At 55.1% G+C, this 17,916-nt stretch overlaps 7 protein-coding genes across 7 annotated transcripts; 2 read left to right on the forward strand and 5 right to left on the reverse strand.

Moving 5' to 3' along the window:
- Positions 1 to 8: 8 nt before the first annotated feature.
- LY79DRAFT_664831 (uncharacterized protein) lies at positions 9 to 484 on the forward strand (the record flags this gene model as incomplete). Its single annotated transcript, XM_060562971.1, has 3 exons — positions 9 to 65; positions 193 to 401; positions 457 to 484. The coding sequence occupies 3 exons, from the start codon at positions 9 to 11 to the stop codon at positions 482 to 484; spliced, it is 294 nt and encodes a 97-aa protein (XP_060421076.1).
- Positions 485 to 1,247: 763 nt separating this feature from the next.
- On the reverse strand, positions 1,248 to 4,243 carry LY79DRAFT_645833 (SH3 domain-containing protein). The gene is made up of 3 exons (XM_060562448.1): positions 3,665 to 4,243; positions 1,578 to 3,578; positions 1,248 to 1,516 (listed from the first exon to the last, which is right to left on the reverse strand). Exons 1-3 carry the CDS (start codon positions 3,858 to 3,860, stop codon positions 1,392 to 1,394), a joined length of 2,322 nt encoding a protein of 773 aa, XP_060421077.1. The 5' UTR covers positions 3,861 to 4,243; the 3' UTR covers positions 1,248 to 1,391.
- Positions 4,244 to 4,758: 515 nt separating this feature from the next.
- Positions 4,759 to 5,592, forward strand: LY79DRAFT_664833 (glutaredoxin; the record flags this gene model as incomplete). Its single annotated transcript, XM_060562972.1, has 2 exons — positions 4,759 to 5,454; positions 5,509 to 5,592. The coding sequence occupies 2 exons, from the start codon at positions 4,759 to 4,761 to the stop codon at positions 5,590 to 5,592; spliced, it is 780 nt and encodes a 259-aa protein (XP_060421078.1).
- Positions 5,593 to 6,349: 757 nt separating this feature from the next.
- LY79DRAFT_24763 (uncharacterized protein) lies at positions 6,350 to 7,741 on the reverse strand. The gene is made up of 3 exons (XM_060551815.1): positions 7,412 to 7,741; positions 6,925 to 7,342; positions 6,350 to 6,878 (listed from the first exon to the last, which is right to left on the reverse strand). Exons 1-3 carry the CDS (start codon positions 7,472 to 7,474, stop codon positions 6,406 to 6,408), a joined length of 954 nt encoding a protein of 317 aa, XP_060421079.1. The 5' UTR covers positions 7,475 to 7,741; the 3' UTR covers positions 6,350 to 6,405.
- Positions 7,742 to 9,207, reverse strand: LY79DRAFT_24811 (uncharacterized protein). The gene is made up of 2 exons (XM_060551821.1): positions 7,872 to 9,207; positions 7,742 to 7,807 (listed from the first exon to the last, which is right to left on the reverse strand). Exon 1 carries the CDS (start codon positions 9,063 to 9,065, stop codon positions 7,968 to 7,970), a length of 1,098 nt encoding a protein of 365 aa, XP_060421080.1. The 5' UTR covers positions 9,066 to 9,207; the 3' UTR covers positions 7,742 to 7,807; positions 7,872 to 7,967.
- Positions 9,208 to 9,833: 626 nt separating this feature from the next.
- LY79DRAFT_504019 (cytochrome P450) lies at positions 9,834 to 11,556 on the reverse strand (the record flags this gene model as incomplete). The annotated part of the gene is made up of 3 exons (XM_060553466.1): positions 9,834 to 10,970; positions 11,036 to 11,233; positions 11,311 to 11,556. The coding sequence occupies 3 exons, from the start codon at positions 11,554 to 11,556 to the stop codon at positions 9,834 to 9,836; spliced, it is 1,581 nt and encodes a 526-aa protein (XP_060421081.1).
- A 2,438-nt stretch (positions 11,557 to 13,994) lies between these two features.
- Positions 13,995 to 16,449, reverse strand: LY79DRAFT_24826 (uncharacterized protein). The gene has a single exon (XM_060551823.1). The coding sequence runs from the start codon at positions 16,270 to 16,272 to the stop codon at positions 14,410 to 14,412; it is 1,863 nt and encodes a 620-aa protein (XP_060421082.1). The 5' UTR covers positions 16,273 to 16,449; the 3' UTR covers positions 13,995 to 14,409.
- Positions 16,450 to 17,916: the final 1,467 nt, after the last annotated feature.

Consider the following 17,916-nt stretch of genomic DNA (forward strand, 5'->3'; position numbering starts at 1 on the left):
AAACAAACATGTCTAGCCAAGACTACTACAACCAAGGCGGTGGATACCCTCAACACCCTCAACCTGTAAGCCAGTCACTCCCGTTGCCCTCATAACAGCGTTTTCGCGATGCAATCACCCGTCTTTTCCCTCTCTTTGCTTCAAGGCGACCGGTCGTACGACACGAACACCGACCGCTAACACGCTCACCAGTCCTACGGTCCCCCTCAAGGAGGCTACCCGCAGCAGGGCGGCGGCTACTACCCCCAGGGCGGCCAGCCCCAGATGCAGTACCAGCAGCAACCTCCCATGCAGGCGCCCCAGCAGAGGAAGCAGGGTGGCGGAAACTGCCTGACGGCCTGCCTCGCCGCGTTGTGCTGTTGCTGCGTGATTGACGAGACGTGCGAGTGCTGCGCGGAATGGTGAGCTCCCACGCCCCTCTACTAAACTCTTCCAGGATTGCTGACATCCCCAAAGTTGCGAGTGCTGTTTCGACATTTGCTAAATTGCCACGCTTGTCGAGTGGGGGACAACGTCGAGAGCATCAGCAGTCTCCCCGATTTCCTTACTGTCAAGACCGAAGCCGCCTGTAATGGTTTTTTTTTTCTTTTTCTTTTTCTTTTCTCTTTTCTTTCTTTGAGTGGCGGAGGGGTCCGAGAATCATGGGATTTGAAACTGCCATGCGGGGAAGAAAGCCCTTTGAGCTCCCTTCCCAAGAGCAACAACGATGAGTGGCAAGGAGGAAAGCGGCGGCTTTGCCCGCCCTAGCTTGTTTCTCTTGCGGCCTGCATCTCCCGGCTCCTTGGCGTGGTGAACCCGAGACGAAGGAAGAGTTGGGATGGATGGACGAGTGGGAGAGAAGGAGACAGTATTGATGGATGGACGGGCGAGGGGGAGGGTTCACGATGGGTTCAGCGGCCACGCTGATTTACTTTCCCCACTGGCGTTTGCGGTGTGCGGTCTATTGTTTCCTACATGGGGTTGATTGTGCTTGCCGGGCGCATTTCGCTTCGCGGTGATGACTTTACCCAGTAGTCCTACTCATCTGAGAAATCGAACGTGCGATTTGTATACCCTTAGTCAGCTATTGAGGTCATTGTGACTGGAGGTTTTCAACCCGACTATTACACCGGCATCTTAGTCTCGAATGCATCGTTGCGGTCATTTAGCCTGGGTCCGGGTCAACGGGTTGGACGCGAGGATAACCTTTCCGATCCCTATGATAAGCATGTTTCACACTTCTTTGGATGCAGCACCAAGACAGTGGTAAAGCTTCAATAATTTTGAATTCCTATCGAAGGCATTGGACCCTTCCGAACCTAACAACGCGAATGCTTGCAGGGGCACAGGGGTCATTGCATCGCTGGCCATCACAAAGACTTTTTCTTGAATCGCATTTCACCAACTTGAATTTAGTTGTCCAACTGGACGTAGTTGGCAGGGAAGAGACCCTGCTTTCCACCGTAGGAGCCGAACCACCAGTCCTCATCAGGGAACTCGAGGTCCGTGATCGTTGCGTTCTCGGGGAACGAGAGCTCTGAGCAGCTGGTTAGCACCACGGCATGTACAGGGTGGGGGGTGGGGTGGAGCTGTATTACCGTTGTCCTCGGCTGCCTCGTAGTCGAACTGGGCAGTAGCTGTCCGACCGCCCCCGGCAGCTGCCGGAGCCGGCTCCGCTTGGGCCGGTGCAGGAGGAGGAGCGCTCCGTGCTACCGGCACCGGTTCAGGCTCGTCGTCGACAAGTTCCACGTAGTTGCTAGGGAACAAGCCGCTCTCGCCACGAGAGTTGGTGCCCATCCACCAGTCATCGTCAACCATCTCGATGTTGGTAACATACTCGCCCTCACGGAGTTCAAGTTCGTTATCCTCGGCCTTCTCATAGTCGTACTGGATCAAGGCCCGCTTGCCACCGCTTGACGCCTGGCTCGCTGCTACTTGCTCCTGACCAAACTCATGCTCTGCAACAGCTGCGGCGGCGCCGCGGCCAACATCGATCCTCTCATCCGAGAGTTCCTCTTCTCTTGGCAGCTCTCGCTCGATCTCTTGAGTAGGGATGGGCCGAGGAGGCTCTCTCTCCATAGGGGGCTCCATATCGACCTCGTGTCCACGAGCGACGGGCTGCGCAACCCTGATGGGGGACTGAGGCTCTTCCTCCTCTTCCTCTTCCTGAGCAGCCGCCGGCCTGGACGGTAGACCGGGAAGAGCAAATCCACCCGCAGGGGGAGGGCGGGAACCGCTAGGTGGCGGAGGAGGAGACGGCTCATCCTCCTCTTCCCGGTGCTGTTCGCGGGGGATAGAGGGAGCTCCGCCAGAAATGGGTGGAGCGTCTTTGAAGCGGTCCCGCAGAGCACCAACGCCGCCACTGGGCGAGGCAGGCACCCCAGCGCTTCTCTCCTGGGGGTCTTCGCCGGTGTTTTCCTGGCTGAGACTGCCACGGCCGTATTCAGCAGTCTTAACGGGACCCCACGACTTGCCAGCGTAACCACTCTTCCACTCGCCGCTCTTCTGCACGCCGATGGGAGACGTAACGGGGGGTGAGGTGGTGTTGGAGACGGATCCTCCTTGCTTTCCCTTCTTTTCGGCCCAAAGCTGAGCTGGCGTCTTTCCGCCTTGGTCGGCGAAGGTACGGCTGGCAGCGCCAACAGGCGGGGGAGCCGGCACGGAAGGCGCACCGAAGCCAAGACCGCCAGGCGTCGGCGCCTTGGTGCCAGTGAATGCGGCTGCGCCACCGAACTTGTTGGCCACCTTCGGCTTGGGCAGCGATGTCAGGCGCTCCGACTGAGATTGGTTGAAAGCGGCGCTCCGTTCGGCCAACGACTTGGGCCGCTCATCATCGGCAGGCTCCTGTTCCACGGGCTCTGATGGCTTCTGCGCCCTGGCGCGAATGGCGGCGATGTCGACCTTGCCAACAGGCTCGTATGAGCCCTTAACAGGCGTCGGCCGGTCGTCATTTTGGTTTTTCGCCGCGGCACGGATCGCAGCAATGTCCACCTTTCCGACGGGCTGATAAGCACCTTTTACAACACCGGGGCGGTCTTGCGAGCTGCCCCCATTGGAGCTGGAAGGCTCCTGCCGTTGCTTCGTAAGCTCTGCCATGTTGACCTTGGTGGGTTTGTACGCCGATTCGACCTTCTCCAGCTGTGACCGAGTCACCGGCGGGGCGTCTTCTCCCCACCCATCGTCATCAGGGTTGGCGGTCTTGCGGTTTCGCGCGGCCACGATAGGGTTGACATTTCCGACTGAGGACGTGGTGGGAGTGAAGACGGGCTTGGAGGCCACCGGGGGTGGGGCAGCGGAAGTCGTGGAGCTGCCTGCTGAGTACTTGGCACCGGAGGCATCGGCAATCTTGCGCATCACGCTCTCGGGTTCGAGGTCGCTTTCTGAGCGGGCCGTAATCTGTACGTGGTAGCCATGGAGAATCTTGGAGACGGCCGCGGTGTGGGTGGTAAAGTAGCCCTTGGTTCTCTCTGGGACACCGCCTCCGCACCAGGCAATCAGGGCGTTCTTGGGAAGGCCAGAGTTGGGGTCCTTGACTTTGACGAAGGCGAATTGGATGCGGCCCTCATTGAAGTCTTCGATCAGATCCGAAAGCTCGCCATCTGCGCGGGGAGGGACACCTGTCAGCGCATGTCTCGCCGAGCAATGTCGGGCGTCGGGAGCTCGAGTGGAGAGCGGGGGAACCTACCACCAGTGCTCTGGACCTTGAGCACACTCTCCTTGGAGCCACTATCTTGGAAAGCATTGGCCAAAGGAGCTTGAACAGAGAACAGTGCCCATTGAGCGTATGTCGGCGAGCTCGACTTTGGAGGCGGGCCGTTGATGACGCCCTGGTAGCTGCTCTTGATTGATGGTCCGTTGATGGACAGGTTGAGTGACGCCATTGCAAGTTTAGGCAATGAGCTTAACTAGCAGTCGTCGGGGTTCGTTGGGTCGTCGAAAAGTAAGGGGAAGATTGAGCAAGGGGAGAGTAAGGTAAAAGAAGATGTCGGGTCGTAAGGATCTCCGTCGGGCAGTCGCCTGTGTCTGGCGGGCAAAGAAGCTGACGTAGCAAACCAGCCGCCTCTATTGCAGAACAACAGTCGTGGACAGCCGAAAGCTGGAGAGGCGCAGCACAGGTGGAACTGGAACTTGGAGGTGAAGCACGGTCCCGCCAGCATCCAATACACTGGCGGTCGGTTACGCAGCTCAGCGTTGTTCAGTGTCGGGCCAAGTGTCGCGGCGGGGCAGGAAAGCGTGGGCCAGCTGGTACCTGCGGTACGAGTACAGCCAAACCGCGTGTACAGTAACGCACTGTGTTACAAGCATGCTTGCCGCTTTCGCTCTCTGCTTCGGGCCCTTTCACGCCTTAGGTGGGGCCCGAGGGTCCCATAATATGTAATCAACCACCATAAATCTTGCGCCAGATGACGCAACTACTAGTCTTTTCGCTTACAAGCATACCTCTGTTCAACTAGGCCATCTCCTGCTACGGAGATCGGTGTATCCGTTACAATCGCAGCCACAACCCGAAAAACTCACCCTCAAATTGCCCCTCCAAAGTACCCCTCTACGTATCGAAGACCCACGGTTTATCAGCCATTGTTGGCTTTGTCATTTCATGATCCAACATCCGACCGAACCCGGCCCTCATCTGTCGTTTATTCCACAAGCCTCGAATCCTGTCCGCGACTCTCACTAGCAGCTTCTCTTTCCCCATTGATCGCAACCTCCCCCTTGCCGTCGACGTATCGTCTTCAACGTTCCGACCTGTCGAAAAAGCTCGCGATCCACGAAATTAAAATGTCGACGATCACGGAGATTACCAGTGTGGCCGACTTCGAGAAGCACATCACTTCCACACCGCCCTCCACCCTCCATATCATCTCATTCCACGCACCATGGGCCGCCCCATGCGCCCAGATGGCGACTGTCCTCGCGACCCTTGCCTCCGAGTACCCCGTCACCAGCCCCCCGCAGACATCGTGGGTTTCCATAAACGCCGAAGAGCTTAGCGAGATCAGTGAGACCTACAACGTCACTGCCGTCCCATTCCTCGTACTCCTGCGCAGCGGCCAGGTCCTCGAGACCGTCAGCGGCAGCAGCGCCATCAAGGTGCGCAACGCGATCGAGACACACGCCAAGAAGCCCGCCACCGGCACGGCGAACGGAAACCAGGGCGTCGAGAACGGCCCTAGCGCCGCCGCGCCGGCGGAGGAGGCTGTTGACCCGGCCAAGGCTAAGGAGGAGCTTTTCAAGCGTCTGGCGGACCTTGTCAAGGCCGCGCCGGTTATGCTTTTCATGAAGGGCACCCCGAGCTCGCCCCAGTGCGGTTTCTCGAGGCAGCTTGTCGCCCTCCTGAGAGAGCATTCCGTCAAGTACGGCTTCTTCAACATCCTGGCGGATGACGAGGTGCGTCAGGGCCTGAAAGAGTACGCAGAGTGGCCTACTTACCCTCAGCTCTGGGTTGATGGCGAGCTGGTCGGTGGTCTTGATATTGTAAGTTCCCTTAGCAACCCTTCTTGCTAGCGGAAGCTAATTCCTTTCCCTTAGGTCAAGGAGGAAATCGCCAACAATCCTGACTTCCTGGCTCCTTACAGCGTCAAGACCAACGCAGAGACTACCGCCACCTCGTAAGCACCACAGGAACAATTAGTCTTCTGTTGAATCACTTTGGGTGGTTTCCGTCACATGACCATGGCGTTTTTGTTGTCTTTATGGTTACACATACCCAGTTGCGCTTGGATTTACTCATTTGCCCGGACATACAGAGTCATGCCAGCTGCCGGATTTCTATAGTAGACTGTTCTGTAAATTCTTTATGGAGACGTCTAGTTGTTCGTCGGGTACCTCCAGTTTGACTGGCAATAATGTGGGACTCTGCTTCTGAAAGGACCCTTCAAAAGGCCCCTTTCAGGGAATGTCCGACTAGCATGTCCACTATTAACCAGCGCTTCTTGCACTCTGGAGGATCAAAGTCGTTGAACAGCCGGCTGCCTAACAAGAGGCATGGCTTGAGCAGACACAACAGTTAATACATTCCGAGACATATAAGAGACGGTTCGGGGTAGTTTTAGGGGAGCACTTCTAGTTCAATAGGCGTGTCTTCCTGTTATGATCAGCGACAATGGAACCATTTGAGCATGCTTCCCTCCTCCTTGACCACACCAGTAAGCTGTCTGAAAGTCTATCGGTTATTTGCAGTTGCTTTTTTTTTCTCCCGCAAAGATGGACACCCACAAAGTGTTGACGTGCTTCCAATCAAAACCTTGGTTAAAGTGCCAAGGTGCTTAATTGGGCTTCATGGCTATAGATGTACACCGAGCGATCTGTGGTAGAAATCATGTCGTGTCTAGTATCTCGGCTTTTGGATGTGGCTCTGCAAATAATCATTCCTTTCCGAGAAGCTCCAAAAGCACATTTCATGGCTCAGTTTCAAGAAATGCCGCGTCAGTTCTCCTCCTCGTCCTCGTCCTCTGAAAAGCTGGCAAGGTCCAGAAGCGGGCAAATCTCATCCCAATGCAAGTTCCCTTCGATTACAATACTTCGCGGTCCTCTCTTGGACTTCGACTCTCGAATTACCGATTGGAAGCGCTTCAGGAGGCGTTTTTGCAACCTTTCAGAAATCATCTTGTCCTCGATCCCCTCAATGAAGCGATTAATGAATCTCTTCATGTCGCTACTGTTCTTAGGCGGTGCCTTTCGATAGCTACTTTTGGAAGCCTGTACATATTTCCGGAAACCCGAGATTTTGCGTTTGGAAACCTTGAGAGATTCAACCTTCAACTTTTTATGTGCTCTCGTCGGTAGAGGGTTGACCGCAGTGCTTGGTCCGTCGGAAACCACTGCGTGGGGCATCGGGTGCTTGTCAGATTCGGATGCCAACGGTACAAATTCCTCTTTCCGCTTGGTCGCAACCCGAGCTGCCCTCGATCAGTATCATCTTTCACTTCAAATAGGGTCACATACTCGGGGAAAGATCCTGAGAGTCTGCTTGCGTTGCTTGAAGAGAGATCTTGGTAGAAAGCTGCTCTACCTTGCGTGCCAGGTCTAATCTTTCCTCATCACTCCGAATCAATTTGTCGGCCAGAATCCTGAGATCCGCCTCTTGTCTGCGAATCCTGTCCTCGGCTAAGGAGTATTGGTTGTTCAGTTCGGAGCCAATGTCGTCAAGTCGTTTAGGCATGGGCTGCAGTTCCTGCATTCTCATCTCACTGGCTTTGACGGTCTCGTCATTGGCTTCTTGACGACGAGATATGCCCTCTAGCGTCCGTCGCATAGTCAGAAGCTCTTCCAGTATGACGACATGGCTAGTATTGAAAGCCAGCTGGGTCGCTGGGATGGTGCTGTTGGCAGCACTGAACCCATTTGAAGTGACGCGGGTCATCTGCCATGCGTGTTAGCTTCAAACAGCCTATGCTTGTATTGACTCGTGGAGAATATATGTTTTACATACAACTACGTCTGAAGGAGTTGTGCTACACTCGGAAGTAGCAGCAGCGACTGAGCGAGTTTTCATCACGCTGGTTGGACACACCGCAGTGGGAACAGTGGGAAGCCTCACTCGAATATCCCGGATCAGAGATTGATCTCCACTGTCAACACGATGAGAAACGACAAGAGAAATAGGGAGCCAGGCGAGAGAGTGGAGATCTTGGGAGCAGCAATGCTGATCTGGTTGTTGAGAGGAGAATGCAGCCGAGCTCTGTGGTGTCGTAATAGAGGGGCAGGTGACAGAAGTCAACCTTAGATCTACATGGCATGAAGGAAGGTACGGTAGGCGTAAGGGGGGGGGGGGGGGCCTTCCTGAGGAAGGATGTCGGTGATAGGAAGAAGCCCGGGGTTGGCAAGTCTTAGGAGAAGTCAACGTGTGTTTCAACTGCTTTTAGGCCTGTGCTGGAATCGCTGGTATTCACCTTGATTAGGCCCCGAACAAGTTGCTAGTCAACATTCATTACCTTGTGGCACTACAAACTAGATTGGTATCGCACGTACAGATAGAACATCAAACATCAAACATGAACCTGCCCGTTCGTCCCATTCGTTCCTCCCAACGCCGGCTCCGTTCCGTTCCTGGAAGATATGCCCTGCCTCGAAGTCCTTCCCTGCATGTTTGAAGACTCCGCGTCCTCCAATGTCATCGACGGCTTGCGGTTGGTGCTGCCGGGGCGAGCCTCGCTGTCGCCCTTGACGGCTGTCCACTTGCCCACGCTCGTCCCCTTCTCACGCTCCTCGGCAATCCAGCCGAGGAACAACGCAACGTCCTTTGCGACGACCCCAAGCACCGCCTTGGCCTGGATCCACGCAGGCAGCACTCCCTTGGCATCCGAGGCCGTCGCCATGATCCACTCAATCGCCCCCGTCGGCAGCCTCCGCACTCTCTCGACGCTCACGTACGCGCCGACAACAACGCTCTTGTCCTTGACCAGCTGCCCATGGTCCGACCCAGCAAGGTCCAGCACGGGGATCGACACGACCACGAACTCGTCAGCACCCTTCGCCTTGGCCGAGACGATGAGCTCGGGGAACACGCGGTTCTTGAGCGGCATCACGAGCTTATGCTTGATCTCTGACACGCTGAGCTTGAAATCCCCCCACGAGAGCCCCCCCTCGTTGACCACGACGCCATTGCAGTCCCACGCCAGCGCTTCCCTTGCCTGCATGACGTTGGGTGTGAACGCTTTCTCGGCCTCGACATGGTCGTCCTTGAAACACTTGACGAACTCCTCCCACGCTGCCGTTCCCTTGACCGGTTTATCCTTGTGGATGCTCCTCCGGCACGCCCACGTCTCAGCCGAGGCGGAATCGCCGTTTGGCAGCTGATTCCGCGCCGCCTCCTTCGCGAGTTCTGCGGCGGGGACGATGCGCTCGTACAGCTCGACGGGCGCCGTCGACTCGGGGAAGGTCTTGCTGCCCTTAGCCTTCCACTCGTTGGGCCGTGCCGTGCCGTCCTTGGGCGCAACGGCGTCAATGAAGGGGACCGCCTCCTGCAGCACGGCGATCAGGAACGGTGCCAAGTCTGCCGACGTTGCGCTCGGGGCCGGTAGCTGCTCCGTCCGGAGGCCCCATAGGCGGACCAGGGGTCCCAGGTTTTCGTCTTCCGTGTTCATATCGGCGGTGGTTTCTTGATTGCCTCTTCAGGTCCGTAGATCCTGGGTTGGTCAAACTAATGAGTGCGTCGTCGCAAGGCTCCAATCCCAATGCCGTCGCAATTGCAAGTCGCTTGCGCTCTTTATATAATGAGGATGGATTTATCGAAAAACAGTCAGGTAGGCGTAGTAGGCTGTGCAACGTCAGTGGGCAAACTCTAAACCCCACGTCGGTACGCGACTGTTCGTAAGGAAATTCGCGTGGGCGAAAGTCTCTGTGAATGAGCTCCAGCTTCAGCTCAAGCTCAGGTTGGGATGAGGGGAGGAGAGGGATGGGAGCAGAAACCGGACAGGGGATGGGTGTCTGAGACGCCCTCCCATATTCGCCGCACTGACCTTGAAACAAAACACCGCCGACCGACCGAACTCGTTCGGCAGCGCAGACCAGTGTCTTGATCACCGTGGCTGGACCGGACTCCGCCCTCTCTCATCAACACCGACTCACCGAAAATCATGTCATTTACTTTCAGGCCTGCCATATGTGGAGGGGAGGGTCACTGGCACGGAACCAGTAACTTTATAATGTTCTCGTCATGTCATAATGGTCTTTTGTATTAATATTATTCAGTGGTGACGGTTTACTCTGCCACCATTGCGCCGCAGCGCTCTCGTGTCCATATCTTTTACTCCCTTACTCTCTCTTTGCCATGTCTTACGTAGTCATGATGGCTTGCAATGCACGAATCACAACCCCAAAATTACGTAAAAACCCCTACACCATTCACCAATTTATGGGTTACGCTTCTCCCAGTAAATGTTGGCGGGCTCCATAGGACGCGAGAAGAGAGAGGCGTAGTCGGTGCCGTTGATGCTGTTGCTACCGTCGACGTTGCGGACCTTGAAGTTTCTGACGATCATGGCAGTGATGGTCTGGAGCTGCATGTTGGCAAAGTGCTCGCCGATGCAGCGGTGACGACCCGCGCCAAAGGGCAGGTACGGCGAGAAGGCACCCTTGCTAACCAAACCGTAGCCGTAATCGATCTTCTCCTCCTCGGCAGCGTCGGTGGCTCCGAGTCTGGGGGCGAGGGGTGAGTCGGCGTCCCAGCGGTGAGGGTTCCACTGGTCGGGCTCGGGGAAGTAGGCAGGGTCGGAGCCGGAGACACCAGGGGCGGCGAGGAGAGTGTGGGTCGTGGGAACCACGTACTTGGTGCCGGGAACGGGCATGGGAGACTTCACAGCGCGCATGATTGAGTGAATAGGGGCGTGGAGGCGGAGGGTCTCCTTGATGATGGCCTGGTTGAGGGGCAGCTTAGCAAGGTCGTCATAGGCCAGGGGCGGCAGGTCGGCGCCGAGAACGCGAACTTGCTCCTCGTAGAGCTCCTCCATAATGTGAGGGTTCTGGGCAAGGCGAAGCATGATCCAGGAGCTGGTGGACGAAGAGGAGTGCTGGCCGGCCATGAGAAGAGCAATCATCATGTTGGCAATCTCGTGATCAGGGACCTTGATGCCGTTCTTGTAGGTGGAGTTCATCAGGTGGGACATGATGTCGAGTCCGTTGGTGCGGCCCTGCTCGCGGCGTTCCTTGATGGTGTCCATGTAGATTTGGGCAATGGTGTCGTGAGCATGATCGCGCTTCCTGTTCCAGGGGAGAGGAGCCCAGTGAAGCACGAAGTTGATGGAGGTAAAACCCATGTCGAGGTCATGGTACAGGGATGCGAGGGACTCGTCGAACTTGTTGCGGATCTCAGCGCCTTGGAGGGCATGGGAGGCGGTGAAAATGGTGATCTCGGCCATCTTGGTGGGGATGTTGACGACGCCAGACTTGCCTTTGAAGTCGGGGCTGCGCTTGAAGTAGTTGGTGACCTCGTCGGCTACGATAGTGGTGTAGGAGCGGAAGGCTTCGGTGGTGAGGGCGATCTTCATGAACTTGAAGGGCACGCAAGCTGTCAGTAGGGAGATACGTGGGGAGAGAGATCCGGTCGCCCACATACCTTCTTCTGCTCCATGAGCTTGGAATTGGGGCAGTCGTAGACGACGTCGCGGCCGAAGACGGGAGTGGTCAAGACGGTGTAGATTTCCTCGGCATTGACATCCTTGAGCCTGCCGTTGAGGATGAAGTCGTTGCCCTGGGTGCCGAGGGCGACTGTGGTTTTCTTGCCGAGAAGGACGAAAGTAAAGATATCGCCATACTTTCGGAGTGAATGATTGTCAGCTCGAGCACGAGAAGCCGCAATAGTTAATTAACATTGTTGTTGGGCGCGCGTACCTTCTCACGGTTGGCTTTGAAGAAGGCTGGGGGGTCCATGCCGTAGATAACGGTGCTGCCAATGAAGGGGAACCAGTGGAAGACCATGGGGGGTTCATTGGACTTCTTGAAGAGGATTTGGGAGGCGACATTGAGGACGACAGATAGGAAAATGACAGCGGTGGCAATGGCGACGATTTGCAAACCAGTTCCTAGTGTCTGGAACTGCTGGGACAATGGTCCGGCGACATCTTGTAGGAGGCCCATGCTGGGCAGGAAAGAAGCACGAGAGAGTGCTTCTGTTGGTGTTTTCTAGCGTCGTCGCGTCTACCGATGTCGCCAATTGTTGTGAACGAACGCAACACTCGAATATCAGTGGCACGAGGAGAACGAAAAGGCATCGAGAAGGGGGGGTTCTGGCCGTGGTTTTAAATTATCCATTAGAGATTACGGAGTAGATATCTGTCGCGTTTTGTGAGGTCCCACAATTTTGCGTGACCAGAGCTGCAGCGTTGCAACTTCTGTGCACTAGCCTAGCATGCATGGGAAAGCTTCCAGGCGGTCAGCTAGCTGTTTGGCCACCTATAATCGCCATTTGGGCAGTCAATATTTCTGCAAACCTTGTTTTTCCCCCCCTTTCGATCCACGTCCTCAAGTGGCATGGCCCAGGCCCAGTAAATGGGAATCAGGGGAGGACCAATCGGTGGCACGAGATGCTCAGCCAATGGCGGGCTGTTCGTATTCGTATCTGGGACCCTCCTTGCCTAATCAAGCAGTGGACGATGGGATGATTCGATGCATGTGCCAATTCCCCAAATGCTGTAAACCACATTTCAACGCGATGAAGCCGTTTCGAATTGCCATATTCACCTGCCTCCGAGAGCTCGGTCCACTTCCCTTTGTTCATTCGTTCTCGCGAGTCGCTCTAACCATTCCACCTTCTTAAAGGAAGCCTACGTATACCACGAGCCTCCCCAAGCGAGGCACGTACCTAGGAGCCATGAAGTCGGTCTGGCTACTCACAGGTGCTTGATTGGCAAACTAGCAACCCGAATAAGAATAAGAGACGGACCATGCCGCCGCCCCAAGCTCCCGGCCCCCGACTTCACCACCACCATCACACGGTCCGAAAGGCTTCCACATATATGAAACACCCCTGTAAATGCCTTCAGCTCTACAAGCATTCTGAAATGGCGGGTTTGGTATGGATAGCCGTAGGCTCCCTCTCGAGCAAGCTCCCATCATCCCGAATAAAAACATGCCGGGGCTGGCTTCTACCCTCCGCTCAGCTACGGGTCCCGGGTCTGAGCCACATTAGCCTAAGCCACAAGATATTAAGAAACAAAATCTTTCCGACTACTCTATCAAGAGTTGCCAGGACGGGAGACATATATGCCCCTTTTGCGCACCGACAAACCCAGCCTGCTAGTGTTCTGTCGGACCCGAACAGGTCTTGAAGGGTCTTTCTGACGATATCAAGGGCTGGTTTCTTTACAGCCGATGTAGCATCCTTGATGGGGTGGGTGTACGACATCGCTGGAAGATTGCGTCAACCGCACCCTTGGCTTCTAGACTGCAGGCGCTCTGATCCAGTTTCTTCTCATCGAAAGTGCTAACCATGCACTTGGCGTCGGTGAGAGGCCCAAAAGTCGAATACGACAAGTCCATCGTTGAGCGCCAAGTGCCCGCTGCCCCAGTCGATGTGCTTTACCCCTTTCCCAGCATTCGGGGCATTGTCCTTCTGAGGACTGGACGGATCCCAGGACTCTGAACTGTGCAAGCGTGCATCGCAAAGGCACGCTGCCAAGCTGTCGCCGACGAGGGGCTGGAAAGATTGCAACTCTCTTGAGATCCATGCCGAGATTCGCAATGCAGTCTCACAGCCAACGAAATGAAGCCTGCTGAAGATAGCATGCGGCTGCATAATGCCTTTTGCGTCGAGTTGGTCAGAGCGTCCGGATTGCGAGGTGATGATTCTCGTGAACCTGGCCAACAAAATTGTCACCCGGCGCTCTTGCCGGGATTGACTTCGATGATGCTACTTGAAACTAAGTTACCAAGGCGGAGAGATTGTTGGCGATGCTGGCCGGAAATCTCGAAGCTGGTCAACATGGCAAGGTCTGGCTCCCACTGACAAGTGCTCTGGAGGTGGCTAGGCAAGTGGCGAGGTTTCTATGGTGTGGTGGGGGGATTCTCTCAATGAGATGCTCGTATCCTCGCTATCTTCAGAGTGCAAGACACCTTCGCTTCAGCACCCGTCTTCCAGCCTTTGCTCCATGACCCTAAAGCCACCAGGTCACCTCATGTGCTCCAAACAAGGCCAGGTATTCCAGCTTGAGAGAACCCGCAAAGGAGATCAGGCTGTGACCTTGATGCTCGATGATGCTTGTGGTGGACGGAATCTAGCATAGAGACGCCGCAGACGTACCGCACTCTTGCGTGCTGGGGGAAAACAAACTCATGGCAGCCTTGTTGAATGCTGCCTCCGCGTTCTCGTTCCATACAGGTGGCTGCCCCAAGTCAACCCATTGGTAGGTCTTGAACAGCACAAGGGGTCTGGCTAATATGATAGACTAGGACATGTGCTTCTTATACCTTCAAAAAGGGGTTAATTACCTGTGTTAGTGTTGATCTGCGAAAGTAGCTTCAAAGGAAAGGCACAATATGCTACAGTCACCGACACGTGCATCATAGGGATACATAAGTTCAGATATGGTTTGAAAACTGTGTCTTTTTTGTATTTGATTTAGCTAGTTAGCGTCTTTTCTTCAAAGCCAGCTAGCTTCCTGGTATTGTTGGTATATTTCAAGTATGATTAGTTGATGCAGTAACGACTGGAGGATTGTACCTCTAGGCTAGTCTCAAAGAATGCGCTGCTTTTGTGCTATGAGGCGAATATAGAGGTATCTCTTTTTCGGGGACAACAAATAAACCAGAACTGTATCAAAAAATAAATAATAAAGAAACGCGTGCTATGTGCCTTTCGCTTCGAACGCCGTACGCCGATAACCATGCAGTGTGATGCGAATTTTGCCTTTTTCTTTTCCTCGCGGCTCGGACGCTGAGAGCCATACATGCCTTCCCTTTCCTGACGGGTTAAGACATGGGTTTTGCCCGTATTTAGATGGACAATCCGGTCCACCCGTATGGGCCGTCGACGTTGACCCAGTTTCCCGATTCCATGGCGGACTCCCATCCCATCATGACTGCAAGCAGACGACAGCCCATGGCGCTAACGGTACAGACGATTGCATCGCTTGTACCGGCAAGGACCGCTAGGTCCATCATGTACGCCCGGCCGATGTAGCCTCGAAGACGAAGAGTCTCGGCCGAAGGAGCCAGTTGTTTGTTCTTAGCTGTCGCGGCATTAGAAGCGCTCATGGACGACAAACCAAGGTTCCAAAACATAGCGGCGAAGAAGCCGCCCTCCCAGCCGAAGGACTCATCTTCGAAACGATGCATGACATGTCTGTCCGGGGTGGCCTTATGGGTCTCCTGCTTGGATGCAAGACGAATTTGCTCCTGAGCACGCATGGAGTTCTTGAAGTCATCGGAATCGTAGACTGTGGGGTCGTCGGACGCCAGAACAACGAACGATTTCTTCTCGGCGAGTGCGTTGCCGACGCTATCTCTTCCGGACTCATTGTGTTTGGCCTCAATGATCTCATGGGCGCGGTTAGCAATGATCTCCATAGGGATGTAGGCCCCGCGGTATTGGTATTCCAGCGGGTGGCAGTCGCCATGGCGAACGTGGACCCCAACAATAAGGCTGTCGCGAGGGTTCGAATCTTTGGTGTGTGCCTTTGCTTTGATTTCCTTAACCCTGTTGAGAACATACTGAGTGTCGTCCTTGTTGAGATCGAACAGGGCTCGGTAGCCCTCGTGTGCCAGGTTGAAAAGTTCTCGCACTGCTTCCCCATCCTGGGCTCGGAAGTCAATGTAGGGTTTGCTCAGAGAACCAGCCCAAAGTTCTTTCACTGTCTCTGAGGTGACCACGAGATGGCGAGCTCGAGGAGGGCAAGGGACCATGTGGTGGCGGGGCGGAGGGCGACAGTTCGGAGCGGGAGGCGCTTGGAAAATATCGGTGTACTTGCCGTACGCCCAGCGAGAGTCGTCGATGAAGAAGGCTCTGCCTTGTCTCTGTGCAAGGCCATAGAACGTCCAAAGCTGCATAATGGTGTGTCCGATCCCAGCATCTGCCGTCTCCAGAACCATGGTCATTGAACTCTGGCAGACAGGCTTCTCCACCAGAGAGTCCTTGTTCTCTCCGACCAAATCTCCGTCTCTGCCCCGTCCTTTGCTGGGCCATCTGCTGTTGGCAACGTCTGGGAGAAAACCAAGCTTCTGAGCTTCCTCCGCATCGACGAAGTACGGATCAGCCATGGCCTCGGGATTCAAGGGGTCCTGATCGAGAATGTGGGTCCGATGGCGCATGTCTCTCACACGAGCGGCAACCTCTCGGCACTTGATGCACATGTCTCCATACTCCTTCAACGACAATGGAAAGTCGTAGCTCGGGGGGATTGAAACAGTCCACTTGTGTTTCCCGCTGTGGTCGGCAATGACGATGGGGGTCGGGAAGTCGGGCAGGTCATCCTGCCCGACCATCTCAAAATCTTCATGTGTGCTGAGGTGCGGCAAGTTCAAGTTCGGCACGCCGAAGCTGCTTCGGAAAGGAAATGTTACAAAGTAGAACAGCAAAGCTGCAAATGCAAACCAGAATGCGAGCCGAAGCACACGGCTAGGTCGTGGGTGGATGGGAGATTTCCGGGGTGGGGGAATGAGGGCCGGTAGACTCGGTGATGGTGGCGGCGAGGAAAAGAGGAGGTGGTTGAAGCTGAAGCGCGACGAAGTAGCGGACAGGGGGTTTTTCTCGTAACTGGAGTTGTGGTGGGAGGCAGACCGCCGCAGGTTCATCCGCGGGTTGGATATCGACAGCTTGGATTTGCTGAGATCCAGTGGGGCCGGCATTTTGGCTCGCATTATAAGCAACGTTGATGATAAAAATAAATAGGTGGTATTCCGAAGAAGCGAAGTTTCGTTTAGTCGTTTTCTGGGCCGTGTCCACTATCGAGGTAGCGTCGTTCCCAATGGGTATCTTTCAAAAGGTCAGGTTTTATGTGGGAAGCGGAAGCTGTGAGGATGGTATCTCGACAGGTGAATGTTTCTTAGTAAAGGAGTGTCGGTGGGCGTCGAGCCAAGTTTGATCATGGACGAGAGAGGTCTTCTTCCTTCTAGGAAGCATTCATGATAGTTATGGTTCCAGCAACGGTCGCACAAGATGAGTTGAGGTATACAAACAGCAATGCGGTGGTTGACTTGGTGGATGACGAATAATGCAGCGTCTGCGTACAAGACGTGACCGAGGCCGGTGGCACGGTCGGGTCAGATGTGAAGAAAGAAGAAGGGTAAAAGTGAAGAGAGACCGGGGACGGCGGGGGAGAAGTAGTGTCGTGTGGTCGTCAGCAGTTCAATGTCGAAGCGGCCCAGCTTCTTCTTTTGGGGGCCGAGGCAGCTTCGAGGCAAGCAGGCAATGGCCCCAGTCCGAAATCTGTCAGAAAACGCAATGGAGAGGAACCCCCAACGGACCGACCGAAAAAGAATGAAAGGTGCGATCAATTGCGTGAAGTAAATGACCGGCAGTGGGTCTTGGCAGCGATCATCAAAGACCAGGGTTCGGTTGGGAGGGGAGCTGTTGCGAAGCAGATGACGGGCGTTCCGTTCGTTCGCCAGCGCCTACTTCGTAAACTATTGCGTATGTATGGGGCGATCCGTGATGTCGGGAGACCCTTTGCAAGTTGGCAAGAGACCAGAGACTAGGGGGGGGGGACCGGCCTGCCGAAACAGGTGTATGCGCAAGCGTTATGCGGTTGTATAGTGCTTGCAACCGGAGCCCTCGTCTCTCTTGGTCCCTCAGTCTTTCCGGACTTGCCAAACTGTTTTCGATACCGGCCCGAATAACAGTGAGATGGAAGGCGGGTGTACGTATGTGACACTGTTGTGCAATTCAATCGGATGCAAAGAGTAGAGAAGACGGGACGATGAGTTGTTCGTCCAAGGCGACTTGATAATACACCACCAGCAGCCCACGAAGACGGGGAAGGGGGGCAAGGGCCTATAGGAGAGAGCGGAGGGAGTTGAGCACCAAGAGGATGAAAGGATAAGCGGATGGGGGAACGCGTGAGACGGAAGGAGGACAGGTGTCAGAGCTCCGGGTAATGGTGTCGTCGAGTCAAGTGAAGCGTAAATATAGCGCCGCCGTCTGTGTGATATAGTGCCAACCGTTGGCTATCAATGCCCGAACCATCTATTGTTTCTTTGGCGGCTGTTTGTCTAGCGGAAGCTCGGGTGTCGGGCCCCCGCGTTGGTGACATAGGGCAAAGGTGCCCAGGCAGTCAGTGAGCAGCAGATGTCGGCGAAAAGACGAGCCTAAGCAGCCGCGTGACAGCACGGCGCCACTGCGATCGTCCAACGTTGGCGACGGGGTCTCTGGCACTCGCAGTATCATGATCGTCCCTCGAATAGGAACACAGTCCAGGGATTCCCCTCATCTTCAGCTGTTCCGTTATGTCTCTCTCACTTTCCGGTTGCCCAGTGTTCCAACACCAGAAGAAGAAAAAATAGAAG

The sequence above is a fragment of the Colletotrichum navitas genome (genome assembly GCF_030913465.1).
Source record: "Colletotrichum navitas strain CBS 125086 chromosome Unknown LY79scaffold_1, whole genome shotgun sequence".
In the NCBI taxonomy this organism is placed as follows: domain Eukaryota; kingdom Fungi; phylum Ascomycota; class Sordariomycetes; order Glomerellales; family Glomerellaceae; genus Colletotrichum; species Colletotrichum navitas.

Coding starts and splice junctions, on each gene's coding strand:
- LY79DRAFT_24811 (XM_060551821.1), bottom strand. CDS start 9,065: ATGAACACGGAAGACGAAAACCTGGGACCCCTGGTCCGCCTATGGGGC.
- LY79DRAFT_645833 (XM_060562448.1), bottom strand. CDS start 3,860: ATGGCGTCACTCAACCTGTCCATCAACGGACCATCAATCAAGAGCAGC. Junction 3,579..3,664: donor CAAGGTCCAGAGCACTGGTG/GTAGGTTCCCCC, acceptor CTCCCCGCGCAG/ATGGCGAGCTTTCGGATCTG. Junction 1,517..1,577: donor CGAGGCAGCCGAGGACAACG/GTAATACAGCTC, acceptor CCAGCTGCTCAG/AGCTCTCGTTCCCCGAGAAC.
- LY79DRAFT_24826 (XM_060551823.1), bottom strand. CDS start 16,272: ATGCGAGCCAAAATGCCGGCCCCACTGGATCTCAGCAAATCCAAGCTG.
- LY79DRAFT_24763 (XM_060551815.1), bottom strand. CDS start 7,474: ATGAAAACTCGCTCAGTCGCTGCTGCTACTTCCGAGTGTAGCACAACT. Junction 7,343..7,411: donor CAACTCCTTCAGACGTAGTT/GTATGTAAAACA, acceptor CACGCATGGCAG/ATGACCCGCGTCACTTCAAA. Junction 6,879..6,924: donor CTCTCAGGATCTTTCCCCGA/GTATGTGACCCT, acceptor GATCGAGGGCAG/CTCGGGTTGCGACCAAGCGG.